Source organism: Coregonus lavaretus (assembly GCF_964263955.1).
Source record: "Coregonus lavaretus genome assembly, contig: HAP1_SCAFFOLD_298, whole genome shotgun sequence".
In the NCBI taxonomy this organism is placed as follows: Eukaryota; Metazoa; Chordata; class Actinopteri; order Salmoniformes; family Salmonidae; genus Coregonus; species Coregonus lavaretus.
In genome coordinates this window covers 201,697-226,591 of record NW_028157548.1, presented here as the reverse complement: position 1 = coordinate 226,591, position 24,895 = coordinate 201,697, and the positions used below count along the sequence as shown (strand labels likewise).

The following is a 24,895-nucleotide window of genomic DNA, read 5'->3' as shown; positions in this document are numbered from 1 at the left end:
ATCACAATTATGTATGCAACCAATTTACAATTACTGGTGCAATTATTCTGTTTACAAACAGTGTTGTAAAACTAGCTTATATTTTCGGTTGGATATGACATCATATTCTTACTATTATAATCAATCCATTTCCTTAGAATGCTCTTTAGTCTTTCAATTTTTTATTTTTTTATTTTTTTATTCTCATGTTTGTGTCGTAAATATTTCCGTGTTTATTTTCATTGTTTTTATTAGTCTTTCCCTGTGAAGCCATTGCATTCCATCCATGTCTGAATATGCTATATAAATAAAACTGAACATATTGCAAAACAAATTAACCCAATGACCGACTTCAACCAATCCAGTGCATTTTTGTTGAAAATAAACAATAAGTCAAAGGATTCAACTACTGAAAACTGAAACAAACAAATGGATCAAACAAATCAACCCCGCTTTTCAAGCCTGATGAAGGCGTGGTGGCCGTGGTAAACACCACCCCCGGCTCTACCAGGGGCATGCTTGAGGTGGTCTCCCACAGCTCTGCATATGTCATGTTCTGTGGCCGTGTTAAACACCACCCCCGGCTCTACCAGGGGCATGCTTGAGGTGGTCTCCCACAGCTCTGCATATGTCATGTTCTGTGGCCTTACCGTTCCATTTCTTGACTGCCCCTCCAACACAGAAAAGAAACACATTTAGTCATATTATATAAAACCCTCAAAGTAATAGGATATGGAGCATCTACGGCCTCAGTTACACCCGACACTTAAATGTGACTTCTGTCATCCGATCAAGCTGCATTAGATCTGGATGCAGACATTAGGTTTAGACCTGCCAGGCATTGTGTTGGGGATTTGACCGTCTGGCCCATTAGATCTGGATGCAGACATTAGGTTTAGATCTGCCAGGCATTGTGTTGGGGATTTGACCGTCTGGCCCATTAGATCTGGATGCAGACATTAGGTTTAGATCTGCCAGGCATTGTGTTGGGGATTTGACCGTCTGGCCCATTAGATCTGGATGCAGACATTAGGTTTAGATCTGCCAGGCATTGTGTTGGGGATTTGACCGTCTGGCCCATTAGATCTGGATGCAGACATTAGGTTTAGATCTGCCAGGCATTGTGTTGGGGATTTGACCGTCTGGCCCATTAGATCTGGATGCAGACATTAGGTTTAGATCTGCCAGGCATTGTGTTGGGGATTTGACCGTCTGGCCCATTAGATCTGGATGCAGACATTAGGTTTAGATCTGCCAGGCATTGTGTTGGGGATTTGACCGTCTGGCCCATTAGATCTGGATGCAGACATTAGGTTTAGATCTGCCAGGCATTGTGTTGGGGATTTGACCGTCTGGCCCATTAGATCTGGATGCAGACATTAGGTTTAGATCTGCCAGGCATTGTGTTGGGGATTTGACCGTCTGGCCCATTAGATCTGGATGCAGACGTTAGGTTTAGATCTGCCAGGCATTGTGTTGGGGATTTGACCGTCTGGCCCATTAGATCTGGATGCAGACGTTAGGTTTAGATCTGCCAGGCATTGTGTTGGGGATTTGACCGTCTGGCCCATTAGATCTGGATGCAGACATTAGGTTTAGATCTGCCAGGCATTGTGTTGGGGATTTGACCGGGAGACCCATGGGGCAGCGCACAATTGGCCCAGCGTCGTCCAGGGTAGGGGAGGGAATGGCCGGCAGGGGATGTAGCTCAGTTGGTAGAGCATGGCGTTTGCAACGCCAGGGTTGTGGGTTCGATAAAAATAATGTATGTGCTAACTGTAAGTCGCTCTGGATAAGAGTGTCTGCTAAATGACTAAAATGTAAATGTAAATTTGACCGTCTGGCCCATTAGATCTGGATGCAGACATTAGGTTTAGATCTGCCAGGCATTGTGTTGGGGATTTGACCGTCTGGCCCATTAGATCTGGATGCAGACATTAGGTTTAGATCTGCCAGGCATTGTGTTGGGGATTTGACCGTCTGGCCCATTAGATCTGGATGCAGACATTAGGTTTAGATCTGCCAGGCATTGTGTTGGGGATTTGACCGTCTGGCCCATTAGATCTGGATGCAGACATTAGGTTTAGATCTGCCAGGCATTGTGTTGGGGATTTGACCGTCTGGCCCATTAGATCTGGATGCAGACATTAGGTTTAGATCTGCCAGGCATTGTGTTGGGGATTTGACCGTCTGGCCCATTAGATCTGGATGCAGACATTAGGTTTAGATCTGCCAGGCATTGTGTTGGGGATTTGACCGTCTGGCCCATTAGATCTGGATGCAGACATTAGGTTTAGATCTGCCAGGCATTGTGTTGGGGATTTGACCGTCTGGCCCATTAGATCTGGATGCAGACATTAGGTTTAGATCTGCCAGGCATTGTGTTGGGGATTTGACCGTCTGGCCCATTAGATCTGGATGCAGACATTAGGTTTAGACCTGCCAGGCATTGTGTTGGGGATTTGACCGTCAAACCCATTAGATCTGGATGCAGACATTAGGTTTAGATCTGCCAGGCATTGTGTTGGGGATTTGACCGTCTGGCCCATTAGATCTGGATGCAGACATTAGGTTTAGATCTGCCAGGCATTGTGTTGGGGATTTGACCGTCTGGCCCATTAGATCTGGATGCAGACATTAGGTTTAGACCTGCCAGGCATTGTGTTGGGGATTTGACCGTCTGGCCCATTAGATCTGGATGCAGACATTAGGTTTAGATCTGCCAGGCATTGTGTTGGGGATTTGACCGTCTGGCCCATTCTACTGGAGGAGTAGCTGCCCCGAGGAGTTTACCTTTGATGACATTTTGTTTCTGACCCTAATCAGGTCGCAGCATTGGACTGTTTTATTCAATATGCATTTTGTCGCTTCACTAGTTTAGTCCTAACTATCTAATTTATGTTGCATAAAGTTATTTGACCTTGTGTTACATTTCTGTCTGTGCTCTGAAAAACCACGCTGATATTGGCTAGCTACTTCAGTTCGAGTGTCAGAATAGCCATAAAGCCATAAAGCCCAGTTCCCCCCCCACCATAAAGCCATAAAGCCCAGTTCCCCCCCCACCATAAAGCCATAAAGCCCAGTTCCCCCCCCACCATAAAGCCATAAAGCCCAGTTCCCCCCCCCACCATAAAGCCATAAAGCCCAGTTCCCCCCCCCACCATAAAGCCATAAAGCCCAGTTCCCCCCCCACCATAAAGCTATAAAGCCCAGTTCCCCCCCACCATAAAGCCATAAAGCCCAGTTCCCCCCCACCATAAAGCCATAAAGCCCAGTTCCCCCCCCACCATAAAGCCATAAAGCCCAGTTCCCCCCCCACCATAAAGCCATAAAGCCCAGTTCCCCCCCCACCATAAAGCCATAAAGCCCAGTTCCCCCCCCACCATAAAGCCATAAAGCCCAGTTCCCCCCCCCACCATAAAGCCATAAAGCCCAGTTCCCCCCCCACCATAAAGCCATAAAGCCCAGTTCCCCCCCCCCCACCATAAAGCCATAAAGCCCAGTTCCCCCCCCACCATAAAGCCATAAAGCCCAGTTCCCCCCCCCCCCACCATAAAGCCATAAAGCCATAAAGCCCAGTTCCCCCCCCACCATAAAGCCATAAAGCCCAGTTCCCCCCCCACCATAAAGCCATAAAGCCATAAAGCCATAAAGCCCAGTTCCCCCCCCACCATAAAGCCATAAAGCCCAGTTCCCCCCCCCCCCACCATGAAGCCATAAAGCCCAGTTCCCCCCCCACCATAAAGCTATAAAGCCCAGTTCCCCCCCCCACCATAAAGCCATAAAGCCCAGTTCCCCCCCCACCATAAAGCCATAAAGCCCAGTTCCCCCCCACCATAAAGCCATAAAGCCCAGTTCCCCCCCACCATAAAGCCATAAAGCCCAGTTCCCCCCCCACCATAAAGCCATAAAGCCCAGTTCCCCCCCACCATAAACCCATAAACCCCAGTTCCCCCCCCCACCATAAAGCCATAAAGCCCAGTCCCCCCCCCCCCACCATAAAGCCATAAAGCCCAGTTCCCCCCCACCATGAAGCCATAAAGCCCAGTTTCCCCCCCCACCATAAAGCCATAAAGCCCAGTTCCCCCCCCCCCCACCATAAAGCCATAAAGCCCAGTTCCCCCCCCACCATAAAGCCATAAAGCCCAGTTCCCCCCCCCACCATAAAGCCATAAAGCCCAGTTCCCCCCCCACCATAAAGCCATAAATCCATAAAGCCATAAAGCCATAAAGCCCAGTTCCCCCCATCATAAAGCCATAAAGCCCAGTTCCCCCCCCCCCCCCACCATAAAGCCATAAAGCCCAGTTTCCCCCCCACCATAAAGCCATAAAGCCCAGTTCCCCCCCACCATAAAGCCATAAAGCCCAGTTCCCCCCCCCACCATAAAGCCATAAAGCCCAGTTCCCCCCCCCCACCATAAAGCCATAAAGCCCAGTTCCCCCCCCACCATAAAGCCATAAAGCCCAGTTCCCCCCCCACCATAAAGCCATAAAGCCCAGTTCCCCCCCCACCATAAACCCATAAAGCCCAGTTCCCCCCCCCCACCATAAAGCCATAAAGCCCAGTTCCCCCCCCACCATAAAGCCATAAAGCCCAGTTCCCCCCCCACCATAAAGCCATAAAGCCCAGTTCCCCCCCACCATAAAGCCATAAAGCCCAGTTCCCCCCCCCCACCATAAAGACATAAAGCCCAGTTCCCCCCCACCATAAAGCCATAAAGCCCAGTTCCCCCCCACCATAAAGCCATAAAGCCCAGTTCCCCCCCCACCATAAAGCCCAGTTCCCCCCCTACCATAAAGCCATAAAGCCCAGTTCCCCCCCACCATAAACCCATAAAGCCATAAAGCCATAAAGCCCAGTTCAGATGTATTTCCCCCACCCCCCATTGTATACGACTGGTTGTGTTTTTGACACTGTATATTATGTAACGGAGAAAAATAAATATAAAGATCCCCTCAACTGCTTCACCCACTCCAGTCAGTAGATGGCGATGTGGGTCTTTCAGGCGATGTTTACCAGTGTGACGTATAATCTTGAGGACGGGACGCTTCTTCAACAACAACAACAGCCTCCTCGGTAGCTTGTTAGGCAACATAGTCGGGACATTCAAGCTCTTTAGACTATTTCGTTGTTTATATGCCACTATGTTTTAAACGCACTTCTGTGCGTAGAAGCACTCAGTTACCCCATTTAATTTCATGTTGACGTTGTTGTTGTTAGTCAGCTAGCTGGCTGGTTAAGTTAGCACTAGCCTAGCCTAGCTAGCTAACATCCCCGACCATGAGCTCATTAAGCTACTCTCCTCCTGCTAAAGAAGAGGAGGTCTGCTGGACGGAGAAATAAGCTCTAGTGAAAGAGGAGGAGGAAGAGGAGGATGTTACAATGCAAAAACAAGTAGAGGGTGAGGCTGTTACCGTGAAAGAAGAAGAGAAAGACGTTACAGTGAAAGAAGAGGAAGACGCGTTCAGAGTGAAAGAGGAGGAGGATGTTACAGTGAAAGAAGAGGAGGAAGCTTTCAGAGTGAAAGAGGAGGAGGAAGCTTTCAGAGTGAAAGAAGAGGTGGAAGCTTTCAGAGTGAAAGAGGAGGAGGAAGCTTTCAGAGTGAAAGAGGAGGAGGAAGCTTTCAGAGTGAAAGAAGAGGAGGAAGCTTTCAGAGTGAAAGAGGAGGAGGAAGCTTTCAGAGTGAAAGAGGAGGAGGAAGCTTTCAGAGTGAAAGAAGAGGAGGAAGCTTTCAGAGTGAAAGAAGAGAATGTTACAGTGAAAGAGGAGGAGGATGAGAAAGAGGATGGAGTTTGTGGGGTGAAAGAGGAAGAGGAGGAGATGACTGTCACAGTGAAAGAAGAGGAAGACGTTTTTGCCGTGAAGGAGAGAACTGTCACAGTGAAAGAAGCAGAAGAGAAGCCTGGAGATCTGATTAACACCCGTACATACAGTAAGCACTATCTTAATGTCTTCCTGTTCTCATTGTCAGAGTGGACACTTTGTTTGAGGACCACAACAACCTGCTACACTTGTGAGAAAACAAGTTATGGTTTATTTCATTCCATTTTACGAGTTTATAGTTCCAGAATCTAAATAGTTCCAGAATCTGAATAGTTCCAGAATATGAATAGTTCCAGAATCTGAATAGTTCCAGAATCTGAGTTTTGTCAATTTATTAATGATCTTCTGTTTGCAGCGTTCCTGTCAATGTTGAGTAAAGGACACTCACCTGATTATTCATAGAAGTAGGACTATAGGCTACCTGGCCTGATTATTCATAGAAGTAGTCCTATAGGCTACCTGGCCTGATTATTCATAGAAGTAGGACTATAGGCTACCTGGCCTGATTATTCATAGAAGTAGGACTATAGGCTACCTGGCCTGATTATTCATAGAAGTAGTCCTATAGGCTACCTGGCCTGATTATTCATAGAAGTAGTCCTATAGGCTACCTGGCCTGCGCGCAAATGTTGCCTTATAAATGTGCCCATTTTGGGGATCTGATAGTATTTATGATTGGCTTAACGCACCACCACTAATGAACTGTGGAGTTTCTCAAAGTCATGTTTTCTTCACCTCAAGCAAAGTCTGTTTTTACATCCACTGAGAATGACAATAGTTTCTCAATGTATTTGAAAAATCTTTCCAGCTCTCTCCCTTTGATAACCATGAGGCGTTATACACATCTAACTATTTAAATTGTTTAAATGTACATTTTACAATCGAGGTATAGATGCGTATAACACCTCATAGATAACCGCTCAGCGTGAAAGGGAAAATTGTAATGCTCCGATCCAGTGGGATACGTCATAAAATAGGCTTCTTATCAGTGCTTGACTTGGACTGAAATAGGTTCCGGTTCTCATTTTGGGTGCTGGTACTGTTTATATTTAGGTGCAAGAGCTCCACAATTCTTTTGAGCTGATATTCTATAAAAACAATCTGAGGTGCCGGTACTCAGCTCCGGTGAGCTCCTGCCCAAATCAACCACTGCTTCTTATCCCTTGCTCAAATAGCAGCTGTGTCTGTCCCGAGCTCACTGGAGCAGGAAACTGAGGGCCCAGAATATTTGATACAATGTTGCAAGTTCGATAGCACAACCTTCAGGCTGGACAGTTGATACCATGTTTCAAGTTCATTGGGCTGGACCCAGTTGATACCATGTTTCAAGTTCGTTGGGCTGGACCCAGTTGATACCATGTTTCAAGTTCGTTGGGCTGGACCCAGTTGATACCATGTTTCAAGTTCGTTGGGCTGGACCCAGTTGATACCATGTTTCAAGTTCGTTGGGCTGGACAGCTGATACCATGTTTCAAGTTCGTTGGGCTGGACCCAGTTGATACCATGTTTCAAGTTCGTTGGGCTGGACAGTTGATACCATGTTTCAAGTTCATTGGGCTGGACCCAGTTGATACCATGTTTCAAGTTCGTTGGGCTGGACAGTTGATACCATGTTTCAAGTTCGTTGGGCTGGACCCAGTTGATACCATGTTTCAAGTTTGTTGGGCTGGACCCAGTTGATACCATGCTTCAAGTTCATTGGGCTGGACCCAGTTGATACCATGTTTCAAGTTCGTTGGGCTGGACAATTGATACCATGTTTCAAGTTCGTTGGGCTGGACAGTTGATACCATGTTTCAAGTTCGTTGGGCTGGACCCAGTTGATACCATGTTTCAAGTTCGTTGGGCTGGACAGTTGATACCATGTTTCAAGTTCGTTGGGCTGGACCCAGTTGATACCATGTTTCAAGTTCGTTAGGCTGGACCCAGTTGATACCATGTTTCAAGTTTGTTGGGCTGGACCTAGTTGATACCATGCTTCAAGTTCGTTGGGCTGGACCCAGTTGATACCATGTTTCAAGTTCGTTGGGCTGGACCCAGTTGATACCATGTTTCAAGTTTGTTGGGCTGGACCCAGTTGATACCATGTTTCAAGTTCGTTGGGCTGGACCCAGTTGATACCATGTTTCAAGTTTGTTGGGCTGGACCCAGTTGATACCATGTTTCAAGTTCATTGGGCTGGACCCAGTTGATACCATATTTCAAGTTCGTTGGGCTGGACCCAGTTGATACCATGTTTCAAGTTCGTTGGGCTGGACCCAGTTGATACCATGTTTCAAGTTCGTTGGGCTGGACCCAGTTGATACCATGTTTCAAGTTCATTGGGCTGGACCCAGTTGATACCATGTTTCAAGTTCGTTGGGCTGGACAGTTGATACCATGTTTCAAGTTCGTTGGGCTGGACAGTTGATACCATGTTTCAAGTTCGTTGGGCTGGACCCAGTTGATACCATGTTTCAAATTTGTTGGGCTGGACCCAGTTGATACCATGTTTCAAGTTCATTGGGCTGGACCCAGTTGATACCATGTTTCAAGTTCATTGGGCTGGATCCAGTTGATACCATGTTTCAAGTTCGTTGGGCTGGACAGTTGATACCATGTTTCAAGTCCGTTGGGCTGGACCTAGTTGATACCATGTTTCAAGTTCGTTGGGCTGGACCCAGTTGATACCATGTTTCAAGTTCGTTGGGCTGGACCCAGTTGATACCATGTTTCAAGTTTGTTGGGCTGGACCCAGTTGATACCATGTTTCAAGTTCGTTGGGCTGGACCCAGTTGATACCATGTTTCAAGTTTGTTGGGCTGGACCCAGTTGATACCATGTTTCAAGTTCATTGGGCTGGACCCAGTTGATACCATGTTTCAAGTTCGTTGGGCTGGACAGTTGATACCATGTTTCAAGTTCGTTGGGCTGGACAGTTGATACCATGTTTCAAGTTCGTTGGGCTGGACCCAGTTGATACCATGTTTCAAGTTTGTTGGGCTGGACCCAGTTGATACCATGTTTCAAGTTTGTTGGGCTGGACCCAGTTGATACCATGTTTCAAGTTCATTGGGCTGGACCCAGTTGATACCATGTTTCAAGTTCATTGGGCTGGACCCAGTTGATACCATGTTTCAAGTTCGTTGGGCTGGACAGTTGATACCATGTTTCAAGTTCTTTGGGCTGGACCCAGTTGATACCATGTTTCAAGTTCGTTGGGCTGGACAGTTGATATCATGTTTCAAGTTCGTTGGGCTGGACCCAGTTGATACCATGTTTCAAGTTCGTTAGGCTGGACCCAGTTGATACCATGTTTCAAGTTCGTTGGGCTGGACCTAGTTGATACCATGTTTCAAGTTCGTTGGGCTGGACCCAGTTGATACCATGTTTCAAGTTCGTTGGGCTGGACCCAGTTGATACCATGTTTCAAGTTTGTTGGGCTGGACCCAGTTGATACCATGTTTCAAGTTCGTTGGGCTGGACCCAGTTGATACCATGTTTCAAGTTTGTTGGGCTGGACCCAGTTGATACCATGTTTCAAGTTCATTGGGCTGGACCCAGTTGATACCATGTTTCAAGTTCGTTGGGCTGGACCCAGTTGATACCATGTTTCAAGTTCGTTGGGCTGGACCCAGTTGATACCATGTTTCAAGTTCGTTGGGCTGGACCCAGTTGATACCATGTTTCAAGTTCGTTGGGCTGGACAGTTGATACCATGTTTCAAGTTCGTTGGGCTGGACCCAGTTGATACCATGTTTCAAGTTCGTTGGGCTGGACCCAGTTGATACCATGTTTCAAGTTCATTGGGCTGGACCCAGTTGATACCATGTTTCAAGTTCGTTGGGCTGGACAGTTGATACCATGTTTCAAGTTCGTTGGGCTGGACAGTTGATACCATGTTTCAAGTTCGTTGGGCTGGACAGTTGATACCATGTTTCAAGTTCGTTGGGCTGGAACCAGTTGATACCATGTTTCAAGTTTGTTGGGCTGGACCCAGTTGATACCATGTTTCAAGTTCATTGGGCTGGACCCAGTTGATACCATGTTTCAAGTTCGTTGGGCTGGACCCAGTTGATACCATGTTTCAAGTTCGTTGGGCTGGACCCAGTTGATACCATGTTTCAAGTTCGTTGGGCTGGACCCAGTTGATACCATGTTTCAAGTTCGTTGGGCTGGACAGTTGATACCATGTTTCAAGTTCGTTGGGCTGGACCCAGTTGATACCATGTTTCAAGTTCGTTGGGCTGGACCCAGCTGATACCATGTTTCAAGTTCATTGGGCTGGACCCAGTTGATACCATGTTTCAAGTTCGTTGGGCTGGACAGTTGATACCATGTTTCAAGTTCGTTGGGCTGGACAGTTGATACCATGTTTCAAGTTCGTTGGGCTGGACAGTTGATACCATGTTTCAAGTTCGTTGGGCTGGAACCAGTTGATACCATGTTTCAAGTTCGTTGGGCTGGACCCAGTTGATACCATGTTTCAAGTTCGTTGGGCTGGACAGTTGATACCATGTTTCAAATTCGTTGGGCTGGAACCAGTTGATACCATGTTTCAAGTTCGTTGGGCTGGACCCAGTTGATACCATGTTTCAAGTTTGTTGGGCTGGACCCAGTTGATACCATGTTTCAAGTTTGTTGCAGACCGGCCATGCTTAGCCAATGTGATTTAAAGGATATTTATTTTTATCAGGATATTTTCTACCTACATGTTTTTATTGGTTGGCTTTATGTAGGCTATTTTTACATACAGTACCAATCACAAGTTTGGACACACCTATTCATTCAAGGGTTTTTCTTTATTTTGACTATTTTCTACATTGTAGAATAATAGTGAAGACATCGAAACTATGAAATAACACATATGGAATCATGTAGTAACCAAAAAAGTGTTAAACGAATCAAAATATATTTTAGATTTTAGATTTTTCAAAGTAGCCACTCTTTGCCTTGATGACAGTTTTGCAAACTCTTGGCATTCTCTCAACCAGCTTCACCTGGAATGCTTTTCCAACAGTCTTGAAGGAGTTCCCACATATGCTGAGCACTTGTTGGCTGCTTTTCCTTCACTCTGCGGTCCAACTCATCCCAAACCATCTCACTTGGGTTGAGGTTGGGTGATTGTGGAAGCCAGGTCATCTGATGCAGCACTCCATCACTCTCCTTCTTGGTCAAATAGCCCTTACACAGCCTGGAGGTGTGTTGGGTTATTGTCCTGTTGAAAAACAAATCATAGTCCCACTAAGCCCAAACCAGATGGGATGGCATATCGCTGCAGAATGCTGTGGTAGACATGCTGGTAGCCATGCTTTGAATTCTAAATAAATCACTGACAGTGTAACTAGCAAAGCACCCCCACACCATCACACCTCCTCCTCCATGCTTCACGGTGGGAACCACACATGCGGAGATCATCCGTTCACCTACTCTGTGTCTCACAGCAGTTGGAACCAATAATCTCAAATTTGGACTCCAGACCAAAGGACACATTTCCACCGGTCTAATGTCCATTGCTCGTGTTTCTTGGCCCAAGCAAGTCTCTTCTTATTATTGGTGTCCTTTAGTAGTGGTTTCTTTGCAGCAATTCGACCCTGAAGGCCTGATTCACGCAGTCTCCTCTGAACAGTTGATGTTGAGATGTGTCTGTTACTTGAACTCTGTGAAGCAGTTATTTGGGCTGCAATTTCTGAGGCTGGAAACTCTAATGAACTTATCCTCTGCAGCAGAGCTAACTCTGGGTCTTCCTTTACTGTGGCGGTCCTCATGAGAGCCAGTTTCATCATAGTGCTTGATGGTTTTTGCGACTGAACTTGAAGAAACTTTCGATGTTCTTGAAATGTTCCGTACTGACTGACCTTCATGTCTTAAAGTAATGATGGACTGTTGTTTCTCTTTGCTTATTTGAGCTGTTCTTGCCATAATATGGACTTGGTCTTTTACCAAATAGGGCTATTTTCTGTATACCACCCCTACCTTGTCACAACACAACTGATTGGCTCAAACGCATTAAGATGGAAATAAATTCCACAGATTAACTTTTAACAAGGCACACCTGTTAATTGAAACGCATTCCAGGTGACTACCTCTTGAAGCTGGTTGAGAGAATGCCAAGAGTGTGCAAAGCTGTCATCAAGGCAAAGGGTGGCTACTTTGAAAGAATCTCAAATATAAAATATATTTTAATTTGTTTAACACTTTTTTTGGTTACTACATGATTCCATATGTGTTACTATTATTATACAATGTAGAAAATACTAAAAATAAAGAAACCCTGGAATGAGTAAGTGTGTCCAAACTTTTGACTGGTACTGTAGTTGGCAAAATAAGTTCGTTTTTAGGTTTGTATCATTTTCATTTAGATTTTACTTTTGATTAACCACATGATAACGATATTGAGATATGAAGACGTTATTATAAATTAAATGAAACTGTTCCACGAAAAATGTGCATATGAAAACCATAACTGGCACGCGAATCGGTAGAAATGGTAAGATCAATGTCACGGTTTCGGCCGAGGCGGCTCCTTCTCCTTGTTCGGGCAGGCTTCGGCGGTCGTCGTCTCCGGAGTACTCGCTGCCACCGTTCGATGTTTCATGTTTGATTGGTTTTGTCTGTTTGTTACACCTGTTCATTGTTTAGTGTTCATTAGGCACCCTATTTAGTTCTCTTGTGTTTGGTCAGGTGTTGTGTGTAATTGTTCGATGTCACGTGTAGATGTTGGTCCGCTGTTCTGTGCTCTCTGTATTTTCGTGTTGTTTGAGAGAGTCCTGCACGTTGTGCGCATTTACTTTGGACAGTCCAGTGTACGCTTGTTTCGCCTGTGGCCTGTTGCCGTGTTGGCTTGTACTGTCGGACTTCACTAAAGACATCTGTTTTTTGAATCTCTGTGTCCTGCGTGTGATTCCACGTTCCCTCTACACTCAACCCTGACAATCAATTGGCATTCCACATGAGAAAGGTTGCCGACTCCTCATGTAGCCGGTCACTGGCAACTTCAGGAGACGGCAGAATCTGTGAAAGCCAGCAGGAGCGGGAGGAGAATGGTTGTCAGTTGATCTAGATCTCTGGCGCCCTCGAGGCATCAAACCGTAAGCTTAAAGCATCAGACAAGCTCAATGCATATAGTTGATTTCATTAAAACACAGTGTGTGTCTATAAATGGAAAAATACACATTTAAACATTTCTAGCATTCGATTGGTAGAAAGAACAGACGACTTTCATTCGACCAAGATTTTCTTTAGTCGGGGACAGCCCAAATGTCAAAACAATTCCACTTTGACATTATGGGGTATCGTGTATAGGCCAGTGACACCAAATCTCTATTTAATAAATGTTTTATTTGGGCTGTAACTGTAATGATGCTCCAGGAGAATGAGGATCCATTTGCAGTTTTATTACAATCTTGGTCGTACAAACAGGGTCAATCGCCAGCAGACACAACAGTAGGGATAAGGCAAATCGTAATCCAGGTACAGGCATAAGGTCAGGGCAGGCAGCAAGCTTACAAAAATCAGTCCAGTAAAGAATATAGTCCAGGGCAGGCAGCAAAGAATCAAGGAGGGAAAAACAGTCCAGAGTAAATCCACGGGCAGACAGACACAGGCGAAAACGCTCAGAAATGATCACCAGGGTTAACAAGACTTCGCAAAGAGAGAGAGTTTGAGAGCACCTAAATAGTCTACTGATGGGAGTCAGGTGCAACGGTAATCAGAGCCAGGTATGTGGGAAATATAGTTCAGGGGTTTAATACTCAGGAGAGGGTTCCCTCTGGTGGTGAGCAGGAGGAACAGCGGGAGTCTCGTTTGTGACAGTAACACAACAAAGTTAGGGAAAAAATCATCAAGGGGTGTGAATACTTACTGAAGGCACTGTATGTAATTTGTAGTTTCAGTGGGCCATTATCAACTGGGCAGACAACTGTTGTAAATGATGTAGCATAGGCCCCTATGTAGTTTCAGTGGGCCATTATCAACTGGGCAGACAACTGTTGTAAATGATGTAGCATAGGCCCCTATGTAGTTTCAGTGGGCCATTATCAACTGGGCAGACAACTGTTGTAAATGATGTAGCATAGGCCCCTATGTAGTTTCAGTGGGCCATTATCAACTGGGCAGACAACTGTTGTAAATGATGTAGCATTTAGCATAGACCCCTATCAGGCCTCCCAAGTGGTACAGCGGGCTAAGGCCCCCCCCCCCCCCCCCCCTTTTTATTGAGGAAAAGTGTGATATGACAATGCTTTATTGACAATGCTTGTGATATGTGGTAGTCCCACCTAGCTATGAATGCACTAACTGTAAGTGGCTCTGGATAAGAGCGTTCTGCTAAATGACTCACTAACTGTAAGTGGCTCTGGATAAGAGCGTCTGCTAAATGACTCACTAACTGTAAGTGGCTCTGGATAAGAGCGTCTGCTAAATGACTCACCAACTGTAAGTGGCTCTGGATAAGAGCGTCTGCTAAATGACTCACTAACTGTAAGTGGCTCTGGATAAGAGCGTCTGCTAAATGACTCACTAACTGTAAGTGGCTCTGGATAAGAGCGTCTGCTAAATGACTCACTAACTTTAAGTGGCTCTGGATAAGAGCGTCTGCTAAATGACCCACTAACTGTAAGTGGCTCTGGATAAGAGCGTCTGCTAAATGACTCACTAACTGTAAGTGGCTCTGGATAAGAGCGTCTGCTAAATGACTCACTAACTGTAAGTGGCTCTGGATAAGAGCATTCTGCTAAATGACTCACTAACTGTAAGTGGCTCTGGATAAGAGCGTCTGCTAAATGACTCACTAACTGTAAGTGGCTCTGGATAAGAGCATCTGCTAAATGACTCACTAACTGTAAGTGGCTCTGGATAAGAGCGTTCTGCTAAATGACTCACTAACTGTAAGTGGCTCTGGATAAGAGCGTTCTGCTAAATGACTCACTAACTGTAAGTGGCTCTGGATAAGAGCGTCTGCTAAATGACTCACTAACTGTAAGTGGCTCTGGATAAGAGCGTTCTGCTAAATGACTCACTAACTGTAAGTGGCTCTGGATAAGAGCGTTCTGCTAAATGACTCGCTAACTGTAAGTGGCTCTGGATAAGAGCGTCTGCTAAATGACTCACTAACTGTAAGTGGCTCTGGATAAGAGCGTCTGCTAAATGACTCACTAACTGTTAGTGGCTCTGGATAAGAGCGTCTGCTAAATGACTCTCTAACTGTAAGTGGCTCTGGATAAGAGCGTCTGCTAAATGACTCTCTAACTGTTAGTGGCTCTGGATAAGAGCGTTCTGCTAAATGACTCACTAACTGTAAGTGGCTCTGGATAAGAGCGTCTGCTAAATGACTCACTAACTGTAAGTGGCTCTGGATAAGAGCGTCTGCTAAATGACTCACTAACTGTAAGTGGCTCTGGATAAGAGCGTCTGCTAAATGACTCACTAACTGTAAGTGGCTCTGGATAAGAGCGTCTGCTAAATGACTCACTAACTGTAAGTGGCTCTGGATAAGAGCGTCTGCTAAATGACTCACTAACTGTAAGTGGCTCTGGATAAGAGCGTCTGCTAAATGACTCACTAACTTTAAGTGGCTCTGGATAAGAGCGTCTGCTAAATGACTCACTAACTGTAAGTGGCTCTGGATAAGAGCGTCTGCTAAATGACTCACTAACTGTAAGTGGCTCTGGATAAGAGCGTCTGCTAAATGACTCACTAACTGTAAGTGGCTCTGGATAAGAGCATTCTGCTAAATGACTCACTAATTGTAAGTGGCTCTGGATAAGAGTGTCTGCTAAATGACTCACTAACCTTAAGTGGCTCTGGATAAGAGCGTCTGCTAAATGACTCACTAACTGTAAGTGGCTCTGGGTAAGAGCGTCTGCTAAATGACTCACTAACTGTAAGTGGCTCTGGATAAGAGCGTCTGCTAAATGACTCACTAACTGTAAGTGGCTCTGGATAAGAGCGTCTGCTAAATGACTCACTAACTGTAAGTGGCTCTGGATAAGAGCGTTCTGCTAAATGACTCACTAACTGTAAGTGGCTCTGGATAAGAGCGTCTGCTAAATGACTCACTAACTGTAAGTGGCTCTGGATAAGAGCGTCTGCTAAATGACTCACTAACTGTAAGTCTCTCTGGATAAGAGCGTCTGCTAAATGACTCACTAACTGTAAGTGGCTCTGATAAGAGCGTTCTGCTAAATGACTCTCTAACTGTTAGTGGCTCTGGATAAGAGCGTTTTGCTAAATGACTCACTAACTGTAAGTGGCTCTGGATAAGAGCGTTTTGCTAAATGACTCACTAACTGTAAGTGGCTCTGGATAAGAGCGTCTGCTAAATGACCCACTAACTGTAAGTGGCTCTGGATAAGAGCGTTTTGCTAAATGACTCACTAACTGTTAGTGGCTCTGGATAAGAGCGTTTTGCTAAATGACTCACTAACTGTAAGTGGCTCTGGATAAGAGCGTCTGCTAAATGACCCACTAACTGTAAGTGGCTCTGGATAAGAGCGTTCTGCTAAATGACTCACTAACTGTTAGTGGCTCTGGATAAGAGCGTTTTGCTAAATGACTCACTAACTGTAAGTGGCTCTGGATAAGAGCGTCTGCTAAAGGACTCACTAACTGTAAGTGGCTCTGGATAAGAGCGTTCTGCTAAATGACTCTCTAACTGTAAGTGGCTCTGGATAAGAGCGTCTTCTAAATGACTCACTAACTGTAAGTGGCTCTGGATAAGAGCGTCTGCTAAATGACTCACTAACTGTAAGTGGCTCTGGATAAGAGCGTCTGCTAAATGACTCACTAACTGTAAGTGGCTCTGGATAAGAGCGTCTGCTAAATGACTCACTAACTGTAAGTGGCTCTGGATAAGAGCGTCTGCTAAATGACTCACTAACTGTAAGTGGCTCTGGATAAGAGCGTTCTGCTAAATGACTCACTAACTGTAAGTGGCTCTGGATAAGAGCGTTCTGCTAAATGACTCACTAACTGTAAGTGGCTCTGGATAAGAGCGTCTGCTAAATGACTCACTAACTGTAAGTGGCTCTGGATAAGAGCGTCTGCTAAATGACTCACTAACTGTAAGTGGCTCTGGATAAGAGCGTTCTGCTAAATGACTCACTAACTGTAAGTGGCTCTGGATAAGAGCGTCTGCTAAATGACTCACTAACTGTAAGTGGCTCTGGATAAGAGCGTCTGCTAAATGACTCACTAACTGTAAGTGGCTCTGGATAAGAGCGTCTGCTAAATGACTCACTAACTGTAAGTGGCTCTGGATAAGAGCGTCTGCTAAATGACTCACTAACTGTAAGTGGCTCTGGATAAGAGCGTCTGCTAAATGACCCACTAACTGTAAGTGGCTCTGGATAAGAGCGTCTGCTAAATGACTCACTAACTGTAAGTGGCTCTGGATAAGAGCGTTCTGCTAAATGACTCACTAACTGTAAGTGGCTCTGGATAAGAGCGTCTGCTAAATGACTCACTAACTGTAAGTGGCTCTGGATAAGAGCGTTCTGCTAAATGACTCACTAACTGTAAGTGGCTCTGGATAAGAGCGTTCTGCTAAATGACTCACTAACTGTAAGTGGCTCTGGATAAGAGCGTCTGCTAAATGACCCACTAACTGTAAGTGGCTCTAGATAAGAGCGTCTGCTAAATGACTCACTAACTGTAAGTGGCTCTAGATAAGAGCGTCTGCTAAATGACTCACTAACTGTAAGTGGCTCTGGATAAGAGCGTTCTGCTAAATGACTCACTAACAGTAAGTGGCTCTGGATAAGATTGCGTTCTGCTAAATGACTCACTAACTGTAAGTGGCTCTGGATAAGAGCGTCTGCTAAATGACTCACTAACTGTAAGTGGCTCTGGATAAGAGCGTCTGCTAAATGACTCACTAACTGTAAGTGGCTCTGGATAAGAGCGTCTGCTAAATGACTCACTAACTGTAAGTGGCTCTGGATAAGAGCGTTCTGCTAAATGACTCACTAACTGTAAGTGGCTCTGGATAAGAGCGTCTGCTAAATGACTCACTAACTGTAAGTGGCTCTGGATAAGAGCGTTCTGCTAAATGACTCACTAACTGTAAGTGGCTCTGGATAAGAGCGTCTGCTAAATGACTCACTAACTGTAAGTGGCTCTGGATAAGAGCGTCTGCTAAATAACTCACTAACTGTAAGTGGCTCTGGTTAAGAGCATCTGCTAAATGACTCACTAACTGTAAGTGGCTCTGGATAAGAGCGTTCTGCTAAATGACCCACTAACTGTAAGTGGCTCTGGATAAGAGCGTTCTGCTAAATGACTCACTAACTGTAAGTGGCTCTGGATAAGAGCGTCTGCTAAATGACTCACTAACTGTAAGTGGCTCTGGATAAGAGCGTTCTGCTAAATGACTCACTAACTGTAAGTGGCTCTGGATAAGAGCGTTCTGCTAAATGACTCACTAACTGTTAGTGGCTCTGGATAAGAGCGTTCTGCTAAATGACTCACTAACTGTAAGTCTCTCTGGATAAGAGCGTCTGCTAAATGACTCACTAACTGTAAGTGGCTCTGGATAAGAGCGTTCTGCTAAATGACCCACTAACTGTAAGTGGCTCCGGATAAGAGCGTCTGCTAAATGACCCACTAACTGTAAGTGGCTCTGGATAAGAGCGTTCTGCTAAATGACTCACTAACTGTAAGTGGCTCTGGATAAGAGCGTCTGCTAAATCACTCACTAACTGTAAGTGGCTCTGGATAAGAGCGTTCTGCTAAATGACCCACTAACTGTAAGTGGCTCTGGATAAGAGCGTTCTGCTAAATGACCCACTAACTGTAAGTGGCTCTGGATAAGTTCTGCTAAATGACTCACTAACTGTAAGTGGCTCTGGATAAGAGCGTTCTGCTAAATGACCCACTAACTGTAAGTGGCTCTGGATAAGAGCGTCTGCTAAATGACTCACTAACTGTAAGTGGCTCTGGATAAGAGCGTTCTGCTAAATGACTCACTAACTGTAAGTGGCTCTGGATAAGAGCGTCTGCTAAATGACTCACTAACTGTAAGTGGCTCTGGATAAGAGCGTCTGCTAAATAACTCACTAACTGTAAGTGGCTCTGGTTAAGAGCATCTGCTAAATGACTCACTAACTGTAAGTGGCTCTGGATAAGAGCGTTCTGCTAAATGACCCACTAACTGTAAGTGGCTCTGGATAAGAGCGTTCTGCTAAATGACTCACTAACTGTAAGTGGCTCTGGATAAGAGCGTCTGCTAAATGACTCACTAACTGTAAGTGGCTCTGGATAAGAGCGTTCTGCTAAATGACTCACTAACTGTAAGTGGCTCTGGATAAGAGCGTTCTGCTAAATGACTCACTAACTGTTAGTGGCTCTGGATAAGAGCGTTCTGCTAAATGACTCACTAACTGTAAGTCTCTCTGGATAAGAGCGTCTGCTAAATGACTCACTAACTGTAAGTGGCTCTGGATAAGAGCGTTCTGCTAAATGACCCACTAACTGTAAGTGGCTCCGGATAAGAGCGTCTGCTAAATGACCCACTAACTGTAAGTGGCTCTGGATAAGAGCGTTCTGCTAAATGACTCACTAACTGTAAGTGGCTCTGGATAAGAGCGTCTGCTAAATCACTCACTAACTGTAAGTGGCTCTGGATAAGAGCGTTCTGCTAAATGACCCACTAACTGTAAGTGGCTCTGGATAAGAGCGTTCTGCTAAATGACCCACTAACTGTAAGTGGCTCTGGATAAGTTCTGCTAAATGACTCACTAACTGTAAGTGGCTCTGGATAAGAGCGTTCTGCTAAATGACTCACTAACTGTAAGTGGCTCTGGATAAGAGCGTTCTGCTAAATGACCCACTAACTGTAAGTGGCTCTGGATAAGAGCGTTCTGCTAAATGACCCACTAACTGTAAGTGGCTCTGGATAAGTTCTGCTAAATGACTCACTAACTGTAAGTGGCTCTGGATAAGAGCGTTCTGCTAAATGACCCACTAACTGTAAGTGGCTCTGGATAAGAGCGTCTGCTAAATGACTCACTAACTGTAAGTGGCTCTGGATAAGAGCGTCTGCTAAATGACTCACTAACTGTAAGTGGCTCTGGATAAGAGCGTCTGCTAAATGACTAAAATGTAAATGTTAAGTTGGCTGGATGTCCTTTGGGTCCTTTGGACCGTTCTTGATACACACGGGAACACTGTTGAGCATGACCCCAGCACCGTTTGCAGTTCTTGACACCAACCCCGGTGCGCCTGGCACCTACTACCGTACCCCGCTCTAAGGCACTTAAATATTTTGTCTTGTCTCATTCACCCTCTGAATGGCACAAATACACAATGAATGTCTCAAGGCTTTAAAAAATCCTTCTTTAACCCGTCTCCTCCCGTTCATCTACACTGATTTGAAGTGGATTTAACAAAGTGACATCAATAAGGGATCATAGCTTTCACCTGGTCAGTCTGTCATGAAAGGAGAACGTGTTCCTAATGTTTTGTAATACTCAGTGTATCATTTATTATTAATATATTACTCTGCTGAGCCTAAAACATGACATTATCTATTATTATAGAGCTCTGATCAGCCTATAAACATGACATTATCTATTATTATAGAGCTCTGATCAGCCTATAAACATGACATGATCTATTATTATAGAGCTCTGATCAGCCTAAAACATGACATTATCTATTATTATAGAGCTCTGATCAGCCTAAAACATGACATGATCTATTATTATAGAGCTCTGATCAGCCTATAAACATGACATTATCTATTATTATAGAGCTCTGCTCAGACTATAAACATGACATTATCTATTATTATAGAGCTCTGCTCAGCCTATAAACATGACATTATCTATTATTATAGAGCTCTGCTCAGCCTATAAACATGACATTATCTATTATTATAGAGCTCTGTTCAGCCTATAAACATGATCTATTATTATAGAGCTCTGCTCAGCCTAAAACATGGCATTATCTATTATTATAGAGCTCTGATCAGCCTATAAACATGACATTATCTATTATTATAGAGCTCTGATCAGCCTAAAACATGACATGATCTATTATTATAGAGCTCTGATCAGCCTATAAACATGACATTATCTATTATTATAGAGCTCTGTTCAGCCTATAAACATGATCTATTATTATAGAGCTCTGATCAGCCTATAAACATGACATTATCTATTATTATAGAGCTCTGATCAGCCTAAAACATGACATGATCTATTATTATAGAGCTCTGATCAGCCTATAAACATGACATTATCTATTATTATAGAGCTCTGTTCAGCCTATAAACATGATCTATTATTATAGAGCTCTGCTCAGCCTATAAACATGACATGATCTATTATTATAGAGCTCTGCTCAGCCTATAAACATGACATTATCTATTATTATAGAGCTCTGCTCAGCCTATAAACATGACATTCTATGAGAGAAAGATTAGATTTGGAGCGCTACATCATTTTGTTTTTAAAATCTCATCAAGTTTATTTTTAAAGATGAAATGTTGTGAAAACTGGCCTCAGGTTATATATGGATCTAGTCTAAATTAAACGTCATAGGAAGAACGTTTTATCATGTGGAGATTTCATTTATGTCTCTGTTTAGTATTTAACTAAATACTCTGTCTGTCTTTGGCAGGAGAGGGACCAGACTATAACTCTGACAGTGGGAAGAGTCCTTCAGGGGAACCAGACCCAGAGATGTCCAAACCAGCGAGACCACACCACTGCTCCCACTGTGGAAAGAGTTTTACTAAGTTACGAAACCTAAAAGAGCATGAGAGGACACACACAGGAGAAAAGCCTTTTCAATGCTCCCAGTGCGGAAAGCGTTTTACAGAGTTAGTGAACCTGAAAATACACAAAATAACACACTCTGAAGAGAAGCATTACCACTGCTCCCAATGTGGAATGACTTTTAGGTGGTTACAAGGCCTGAAAAGGCATGAGAGAATACACACAGGAGAAAAGCCCTACCACTGTTCCCACTGTGAAAAGAGTTTTAGGTGGTTACAAGGCCTGAAAACACATGAGAGAATGCACACAGGAGAAAATCCCTACCACTGCTCCCACTGTGGAAAGAGTTTTACTCAGTTAGGGAGCCTGAAATCACATCAGAGGATACATACACAGGAGAAGACATTCCACTGCTCTAATTGTGGAAAGACATTTTCCCGGTCAGAGGACCTGAAATCACATGAGAGAATAGAGAGGCTGTGTTCTGACTTATGTTTTTGACTGAGAATTAGTGTTTTTGTTTATGCCACATTAAATCATATTGTATTTATGAAAAAAATAAAAGAATAGGCCTGTTTTTCATCTCGAGACATGATCATGTCTAAAATCAGATTAAATATTTTAAAATATGTATTTCGTTTTCTTTGAGCTTTGATTGATTGATTTGATACAAGGATAAACTCCCTGATGTTGTTCACTACAGTGGCGGCTCCTGAAAAAATTCTCAGGAGGGGCAATTTTTCTGATGATTTAGGTGACCTACACACATTTTAAAAAAGATATGTCCAGCAACAACATGAAGACAGGGGCAGCATATAAGTCAATACCAGAAGCATTTATTGACTGATCTGGGGAGATGGATTCCAGTTTCTGTGACAGATTATAAATAATCTCTGATGCCTTTGTTATATTAGCTTTTGGTTGAATGTACTGTCGTAGTAAATATATAATGTTATAGCTTGGTCTGACTAAAATCTTGTGCATGACCCATTTTGTGTTGGGCGTTTGTTTTCAATCAATGCTGTTCCTATCCTATAACAATGGACAAAAGAGTCCTATCTTGTCAGCCTTGTCAGCAGGTGGCCAAGGACAACACCCACGCCATAGGTCTCTCAGTTCTTCCAACTCACGAGTTCTTGCTCTGAGGACACACACACACACACACACACACACATCATCACTGATAACACACACACACACACACATCATCACTGTTAAACACACACACACACACACACACACAAATCCCCTCTCTTTAGGCTGACCATTTGAAGACAGAGAACCCGACTCAGAGCCAATGCAACAGTGGAGGGGGCCTCGCCCAACTCATCAGGACCAATCAGAAGATCAGAACTACTAGATTCAACCTACATCATTTATTGTATAAAATGTCTGCACACAATGTTTTCGGGGCTCTCTTCTCCCTAAGAGTTTGACGAACGAGTCCGTGCACGCGATTCCAGATATCTTTACCTCTGAATAAACTGCCTTTATTATACCATATCCACCCTGTCCAAAGTCTCTACTTGGTCTCAGTTCTCCAGTAAACTTGTGATTATCAACAGTACACAACGGTAACAAACAATTGGGGGAACTCACGGATGACACAAGTTCAACAGAAAGCAGTTCAATGTCGGGGTACAGAGTCGCTCTCTTACCAGGATCGCGGTCCGCTCTGACCAGGGTGAAGCCGGCCGGCTCCACTTCTCTGTCCGGGACTCTGTCATCCAGCCAAGTCTCCCAGCTGTATTCGGATTCCGCTGCCAGCAGCGTTTTCATTATTTAGTCCGTTCGTAGCGGGTATGTACACGATCAACAAGATCAGTCCAAAACCAACCACTGGAAATCCATGGTTGGCATAATGTTTGTAAACTAAGTCTACAAATTAAAAACATAAAATAACGCCACACTGCAGGTCGCAACAGAGACGCTGCTAGCCGCTATTGTCTTAGTTACGTTCATGGTTACGTCACGTATGACGAAAGCACGTAAGTGCAAGCCCACAGACACCCATAGAGAATGTATTGAGAGCTTTGAAATTTGAAAAAAATAGATTTTACATGACAGGCTATGAGAGACTTCTGGGCGATTTTCAACATGGCAGTGCGTCGCCCATATCGCCCTATTGAACAAGCCGTCCCTGGTTCACTATATGATTTGGATATCACAAAATGTACATTATTATATAAGTAAGTAACAGGAGCCTTGGCTTGTCTGATCCAGAACAGCTCATAGTAGCAGGAGCCTTGGCTTGTCTGATCCAGAACAGCTCATAGTAACAGGAGCCTTGGCTTGTCTGATCCAGAACAGCTCATAGTAGCAGGAGCCCATCTCCTGTTTCTGTAGTGTGAGGCAGCTTGATATACAAATACTTCCCCTGGACAGGACTCTAATCTATTTGTTTATTATATAGATTAATGGAATTTTGGAGTTCTTGATTCCAGCCTTGAAACCGCTTGAGTTTGATTTGATATATGATTTGGATAATGCTAAATTAATTTGATTGCATACAGTTGGTCTGCAGTTTCAGTTTAAAGTTTTAATGTCACATGCACAAGTACAGTGAAATGCCCTTCTTGCAAACTCAAAACCCACCAATGCAGTAATCAATAACAATGTAATACTAAAAATAACACCGGAGAAATATGAAGAAATATGAACAACACAATAAGTAAGTAAGCATACTATATACAGGGTCAGTTCAAGTACCATATTAACAATGTGCAGGGATACTGGAGTGATGGAGGTAGATATGTATAGGGGTCAGGTGACTATATACAGGGTCAGTTCCAATACCATATTAACAATGTGCAGGGATACTGGAGTGATGGAGGTAGATATGTATAGGGGTCAGGTGACTATATACAGGGTCAGTTCCAATACCATATTAACAATGTGCAGGGATACTGGAGTGATGGAGGTAGATGTGTATAGGATTAAGGTGACTAGGCAACAGGATATAAGATAAAACAGAGTAGCAGCAGCTTGTATGTGAGTGGGTGTGTAGAGTCAATATAAACGTAATGTGCTCATTATGTGTGAGGGATTTTCAGAACCAATTGTTGTTTTATTCAGAAAATAAAGACAAATCGCAGTAGTACTTGGTTGCACATTTGTTGTCCAGGAAAACTGCAGACAAACGCTTCTTGTAGCAGTTTCTGTTTTTTTTCAGTGAGCTACTGTCTACATTGTAGTCATTTACCAGACGCTCTTATCCAGAGTGACTTACAGTTACTGAGTGCATTTTCTAATGGACCCTCACTGTTGGGGATAACGTCGCCGATACATTTTCTAATGGACCCTCACTGTTGGGGATAACGTCGCTGATACATTTTCTAATGGACCCTCACTGTTGGGGATAACGTCGCCGATACATTTTCTAATGGACCCTCAC

The 24,895-nt window shown here is 44.2% G+C and overlaps 1 protein-coding gene across 1 annotated transcript; it reads left to right on the top strand.

Moving 5' to 3' along the window:
* Positions 1-5,058: 5,058 nt before the first annotated feature.
* LOC311125287 (uncharacterized protein) lies at positions 5,059-22,203 on the top strand. The gene is made up of 2 exons (XM_084199334.1): positions 5,059-5,912; positions 21,404-22,203. Exons 1-2 carry the CDS (start codon positions 5,363-5,365, stop codon positions 22,000-22,002), a joined length of 1,149 nt encoding a protein of 382 aa, XP_084055460.1. The 5' UTR covers positions 5,059-5,362; the 3' UTR covers positions 22,003-22,203.
* Positions 22,204-24,895: the final 2,692 nt, after the last annotated feature.